Genomic DNA, 6,902 nt, shown 5'->3' with positions numbered 1-6,902 from the left:
AATAAAGAAGAAGAAGAAGAAGAACCTAGAATTTGGTTCCTGTGAGTTGCTTCAAGAAACCCAAGTACCAACCGGGGTTAAAGCATTGGCGGCATCGAGACAATGTGGTTATGATCCGCATCAAGTGAGATCGACATTATTACATCTCCGACGGTTACTCCTTGCCAAGGTAACCTCACTTTTACTAAATTTCTAATATTATAAATCATTGTAGGTAAGATGTTTGTTAAAATGCCTAAGTGATAGTTGTAGTCTATTTGGGGAGAAATTTACATGTATGAGTGCTTCACTATAGGGCATTGTTATAAGCCCAACTTTATTTTTTTATTTTTTTATTTTTATTTATTTATTTATTTCTTTTGTGTTCAGTGGGTGCTGGACACAAGGGCTATGTGTTCCTTGGTAGTTACAACTACCTAAACCTATTTATCGTGTGTGCGGCCTCTCATATCATTCTAAGAAAATTAGGGTGAAGACCTAGCCATTGTATGTCATTGGTGGAAATTGGGAATCTATTCTCTTGGCTGTGGATGCAGTCATAATTAGTATTGAGTAAATACTGAGCCTGATAGTGGACATTACTCCATGCATGTAGGCAACTGACCGAAGCATGTATTTCTTGTGTTGTGGATGTGTATACTCGTATTTGTAATGTGGATTGGAGTGCTTGGCTGCAGAATGGGTGTGTACATCTGGTAGACCTGATCACTTGGTGGTGCAGTGTGGATGTGCATACGACTGTGTATGTATATGACAGTGATTACTGTGTGAGATTTATGAGACAGCTCTGGGCAGCAATACAGGTTATGTGAGTAAGTTTCGTGCAACAGTAAGAATGGTTAGTAGTATACATAGCAGTTCTGAGCAGCATCAGTAGACTGTGCTATTGAAGTGCAAATAGTGATTGCCACATCAGGGGTACAGCTGAAAAATTAAAAAATATTTGGTATACTGATTCACCCCACTCTCAGTGTCAATCGGGACCCAATAATCCTTGGATTCCAACCCTCCCTAATAATTCCATTCCCTTATTCTCACCGATTCCGTGCCAAAATTTTACAGTTAACAAAATGATTTATGAAAATTGCTGGAATAAAAAAGCCCTAAAAACCTTATTCACTCTTCCATTGTGCATGAAGTTCGAAAAATCTCCTTTCATCTGGAACTGATATTTGGTTTTGTTCTATTTCACAAAATGATGGTTTCTCCACTAAAGATGCTGCTCAATTCATCACTGGAGTTCACAACGCCCCTATGCTGTGTAATTCAACAAATTCTTTTGCATCACTCCCTTTGCATTGGTGGTTTTTTTTTTTTTTTAATTACGTATCCATCTTAAATTTAAAATTTTCTTATGGCGAACGTTGCTCAATGGCATTCCAATTAGGGAGGTAATTGGTAAAGTGGTTACCCATTGACACTTCATGTGCTTTTTGTGGACAGAAACCGAATCAATTTTTCATCTTTTATTTCTTTGTGAGTTTTCTGGCAAGATTTGGGCTAGTGGTCCTCTTGGTCTAAGGCCCAAGTTGGTTCAAGCACATTCAATTATTGATTTTGTAAAATAATTCTATTCTTTATGCAGGTTTGACTAAATCAGACAGGAGTTCAGTATCATGGCAATAACAGCTTATTTCTTATGGAGCCATAGAACTATTATTATCAAACAAAATACTGATTCCAATCCTGCGTTAGTTCTTAATAATATTTGACGTTGGATTTCATAATCAAATTTGCTTCCTAGTACTAATACTATCGATGTTGCCTCATCTATAATAGATGATCCCAAAGATGGTATAGCTCAATACTTGCCTCTTCCTTCTCTGTCGTATCACATATTAGTATGTATTAGTATAGCTAACGTTTTGGACATAGAGTCAGGTTGGTTTTTTGGAATTCTATCTCAAGGAAAATTTCAGGTTATTAGGTTGGGAGTTACTTCTGTTGATGTACGATGTCTTGTATTCCGTCGCAGTTTAATCCAGCGAGTATTGGTGCAGGCTCCCCGATAGAACAGAACGACGGTCCATTTGAGGGCAGTTTTATACTTCTTGGATTAGGGTTTTTCGATATATATTTATAGCGAGGTTTTCTTTATCTATAATGCAATCAATTTAAGAGAGGTATGAGGACGAGCACTGTAACTCTATTCTCCATTAATAGTGAAGTTGAATCTCATCTCACCAAGGATGTAGGCAATCTTACCGAACTTCGTAAACCTGTGTGCATTATTTATTCTTGTTTTTCCATTATCTTCTGCATCACTTTTAGGGTTGCATCTCTACAACTTCTTCAACATCGGTGGAGGAAATTGAAGCGTTGGGTGTTTTGCAGGGATTAAAATTGGTTGAAGCGAAGAGTTGGAATATCAGTGAAGTTTAGATTTCCACGAAAAACACTCTTCAACTTATTCCAAAGCCTTTGGGAAACAATTGTCTTTTGTTTACTATTGGGACTTTTTGGGAAATTTATTCTAGGTTTGGCTCTATAAATTTTTTATATATGAAAAAAGTTTTGAAACAAGTCCTATGCTATGGCTACATTTGGTAGTCACTCAATTCCATAAACGTTGTTTCATGTCAAAAATAGAATTTTTAGTTTATATCAAAATTTTGTTTTAAAAAAAAAAATGATATTTGATGAACCGTTATAGGAATGATTACCCTAGTTGTTCAAAATTTTTCTTGTATTTGAAACGACCAAAATGACGGAATAAAGTTTCGTCTTCCATTATTTTGCGCTTCTAGGTTTTTTTTTTCTTCTTAAAAAAATAAAAAAAAATACCTCGACACCAAACATTTTATTCTATTTTTCTATTCTCACGGGACATACTCCAGTTCTCATTATAACGGTGTAATATTTGACATTCGGATTATCTAATATATTTCTTTGTTTTAAAAAAAAATAAATAAATAAATAAACTAACATTTAGCCCTATTATTGGAGGATTGTCCAAGAAGAAGAAGGAAAGCAGCGAATCAACAAGCTGATCGAAGCACGGACACCCCGTGATGGGGCCAGACCTGGAGGAATCCTACGCGAGTGGTACAACTTGCGTTCTACTCCACAAGATTCGGATCTCCTTTTAAGACTTCGCTTCAAGTCCGGCCTTCTCCACCCGCCACGTATTACTCAACCGGATTTTAATTGATTTTCAAGTCCGGCATCGAGAAGCTTCTTAGGTTTCCCCCGCATATATAAACCTTCTTTAGTCTCGAACTCGCCCTTGCAAAACTTTATCTGCATTCGAAGGTTGAAGAGGAGTTGAAGAAGTGCTATTTGTTGTAGCTGATTACCCGGATCTCTGATCATTCGTTCGCTATGGTATGTATTGTATTTTGGTTTGAAATGATCTGATTGATGTTTGTAGGGTTAGTTTTTGCGTTCAATTTTCCGTTATTGAATTGTTTTAGTTTGTGGTTCCGACTATTTTTGAAGCGATATTGATTTTCTTATGATTCTGCGTGTTAGGGTTTCGATTATCAATCTGTTAAGTGATTTGTGATGCGATTTCGTTCCCCTTTACTTTGTGTAGTCGTTTTTTATTTTTATTTTTAATGTGATTTATTCTATTTTAACGTATTTTCTGTGGAACTCTTGGTTGTTATCTGATTTTTTGCTAATTATTACCTATCGGAAGGAGTAACAACGAGTATTTTGTATGTTTCTATCTCTTTCTGTCTTTGTTCATCTCTTTTTTCTCCTCCGTGTAATTCATTTTAAGTTGATAGCAACCATTTATGCAGCGGATTTTGATTCTGGTCTCGTTTATATAATGTCTCCTTATTCTTTGTCGGATTTTTTTTTTTAAGCGATTGTAAAATTTTGGGGGATTGGTTTTTGAATTTTGCTAATCCTGTCCATAGAAGGTTTGGGATGTACGCTGTTCTGGGTTAAAGATCTTGAAATTCCTCACGGGTGGTTGTTTATTTGATTTGTTTACTTAGTTGATGAGACCTTAAGAATTGGATGTTTTCATTAGTGATATTGCTAATAGGGTATTTGGCTGTTGGTCTGCCATGTTACTTGAGAGAAACTGTGTTGTGTTGAATGCTGCTGATTGCATTCCCCCGGATGGTTTTACTTACTGAAGTTGTTGTATTGTGTTGTTCCAGATGTCGTATTCAAGGCGCTCAAGGTGTGTATCTCTTCCATATGTATATATTGTGTTTGTTATTGGTATATGATCATAGAATCTAGATGATAGTGTAAGCTTTGATGATTGCCATGATTCAGCGTGTGATATGTTTTTCATTTTTTATGAACATTCTATTGAATTAACCAGGTCTTACCGCCCTCGATCTCCATATGGGCGGGACAGTAGGTCCGTTTCAAGGTCCTTTTCAAGATCTAGGTCAAGGTCAAGGAGCCGGTCAAGGTAAAGCCTACATGATGTTATCCCTTTCTAGTATCTTACCACATAAATTGTTCCGGATATGTGTTGTCAATGCTAACAAAGGTATCTTCTTTTGTATGGTGCAATGGCTGGCAGAAGTCAGGATTCAACTGAAGTGGAAAATCCTGGGAACAATCTCTATGTGACAGGTTTGTCACCTCGCATTACAAAGAAAGAGCTTGAAAAGCATTTTTCGGCTGAAGGAGAGGTATCTGTAAATTGTTGTTCTTTGTTTTGCTAGATTTCCAAATTTTCAGTAGATGCATGCAAAGGTGTTTCTTTGTATAAGATGAAGGATTTGAGGGTCATTGATTGCCTCACTGATCATATTTGTATGTATCAGTGTTTGATGTCATTTGTGCTTGCATGTTACTGTTTACTCTCTTATTTTAATTTCTCACAATGTCAACTTTGAATATGGGATTTTTTTTGGGGGGCGGTGGTGGGTGAGGGTTTGGGGTTTGTTTTATATAGTAAGGACCTTTTATTTTTTGCAGGTGGTTGATGTTCATCTTGTGGCTGATCCATGGACACGGGAGTCTCGTGGCTTTGGTTTTGTGACCATGGCCACTCTTAAAGATGCTGATCGATGCATTAAGTATTTGAATCGGTCAGTACTTGAAGGCCGGGTCATTACAGTGGAGAAGGTATAAATACAATTTTATATCATTTAGTATTATTTCCAGTCATTTGATTGGGTCATTGGTCACTCTTGGATCTTGATATATAATAGATCGGAAATGTTGATAAATTTGGATGTTCCTCGTGTTTTGAGTATTTTTGCTCTTTGTTGCCTGAAATGTTCTTGGCAGCAGGGTGGCTGTGTGTAGCAGCTCTTCACCAAACTCCAAAAGCCTTTCCACAACTTTAACAATCAAATCAAACTCATCAAGCAAATATCAGACTATATAATCAGAGGGTTGTATGCCCTGCATTTCTCTCTTTTTTCTTGAATGTTTAGCATACTCATTTTTTATTTTTCATTATATGTTTCCTCGTTGTATTCTTCATTTGGATATTACACTAAATATAGATATGCTTCTTCATTCTATTCTCTGATTTGCTGTGAATCTCGAATTCAGTGATCTCACATTGCTAGTTTCTGTTATCTTAGGCGAGGAGGAGAAGAGGTAGAACCCCGACCCCAGGAAAATATCTCGGAGTGAGAACTATCCGTGGTACTCTCTCTCTCTCTCTCTCTCTCTCTCTCTCTCTCTCTCTCTCTCACACACACACACACACACACACATCACACCTACCACTATTCTTGAAGTTCTTTGCGTTGCATTTTACATGATCTTAAATGATTCGAGGTCATATTTCACCTTATTTTTTTTTTCCCCTAACGCTGCAGTGCGCCGCCGATCACCAAGCTACTCACCTTATCGTAGGAGCCGTTACAGTTCTCCTCGTTATTCGTCTGATAGGGACCGGGAGAGATCATACTCTCCTTACTACAGCAGGCGAAGGTCATACTCTCCCTACAACAGCCGGCGCAGGTCTCCATCACGATCTCAAACCCCCTACAGCAGATCCCCTGTTGGCAGACGGGACCGCCCGTACTCACCTTATTACTCAAGGTCATACTACCAGAGACGCAGGTCTTATTCTCCAGACGACTCTAGGTCATACTTGCGTGATCGCTCTGTCTCGCCTTACTACAGAAGGCGTTATGACCGGTCAGTCTCTAGGAGTGTTTCACCAAAACTGAGGAGCTCAAGGAGAAGCTATTCTCGTAGTGTGTCACCCAAGCTGAGGAGAAGCTCAAGGAGGAGCTACTCACGCAGTGCATCGCCAAGGCCAAGGAGCAATAGAAGAAGCTACTCTCGTAGTGTGTACCCTGCCACTAAGAGCTCAAGGAAGAGCATCTCCCGTATTGCGTCACCTAGGAGGAGCTATTCAAGGAGCCATCACAGAAGCTGCAGTGTTAGCTCAGAATCCCGATCTACATCAGTATCGTCAAGGTCAAGGTCTCCATCACCTTCATCATAAGCCAGCTGTTGGTATATTTTGAGTCAGTGTTAGAGACGGTAGAGATATGCTAGACTGGTTGCATATTTTGAGTTTTCTCAACTCTTTGTAGTAATTAAATATTGTGGGTCTGTAGCAAATTTTCATTCCGACGGATACTGGTAAATTGTGATGTTGATGATTAGAACTTCTGTCCAGGCCTGTGGAATTTGGTCCCATTGGTGGGCAACTAGAATTTTAGACCTGGATATATATAAATATATGGCTGTTAATATACCTGGAGACTGTTAATTTTTTTGTCATTTGGATCTGGCTGGTGTTTTATTTTGCAAGCCTTGGTAGCTTTGAGGAATTATGTTCAGCTCCTAGTTTTCAAATGCTATCAAAATACCTTCTCCCTTTAAAGTGTGTAAAGGAAAAAATTCTGTTTGTTGATAAGAGCTGGAAATGATAGGGTCCATTGGAGGTGAAAGGTCTCATACGGCTTTTATTGGAGCCTAATTGATAGATGTCAACCCTTTATCAGCGTAAGCTG

The 6,902-nt window shown here is 38.2% G+C and overlaps 1 protein-coding gene across 1 annotated transcript; it reads left to right on the top strand.

The window, feature by feature from the left end:
- Window positions 1–3,189: 3,189 nt before the first annotated feature.
- Window positions 3,190–6,643, top strand: LOC122071263 (serine/arginine-rich splicing factor SR45a). Its single transcript, XM_042635587.1, has 7 exons — window positions 3,190–3,324; window positions 4,116–4,138; window positions 4,286–4,378; window positions 4,493–4,604; window positions 4,894–5,043; window positions 5,511–5,574; window positions 5,751–6,643. Exons 1-7 carry the CDS (start codon window positions 3,322–3,324, stop codon window positions 6,386–6,388), a joined length of 1,083 nt encoding a protein of 360 aa, XP_042491521.1. The 5' UTR covers window positions 3,190–3,321; the 3' UTR covers window positions 6,389–6,643.
- The last annotated feature ends 259 nt before the right edge of the window (window positions 6,644–6,902 follow it).

Source organism: Macadamia integrifolia, unplaced genomic scaffold (assembly GCF_013358625.1).
Source record: "Macadamia integrifolia cultivar HAES 741 unplaced genomic scaffold, SCU_Mint_v3 scaffold_198A, whole genome shotgun sequence".
In the NCBI taxonomy this organism is placed as follows: Eukaryota; Viridiplantae; Streptophyta; class Magnoliopsida; order Proteales; family Proteaceae; genus Macadamia; species Macadamia integrifolia.
The sequence above is the reverse complement of the archived record's forward strand: the minus strand, read 5'-3'. Positions and strand labels throughout refer to the sequence as shown.

Coding starts and splice junctions, on each gene's coding strand:
- LOC122071263 (XM_042635587.1), top strand. Junction 5,044..5,510: donor GGGTCATTACAGTGGAGAAG/GTATAAATACAA, acceptor CTGTTATCTTAG/GCGAGGAGGAGAAGAGGTAG. Junction 5,575..5,750: donor CGGAGTGAGAACTATCCGTG/GTACTCTCTCTC, acceptor CTAACGCTGCAG/TGCGCCGCCGATCACCAAGC.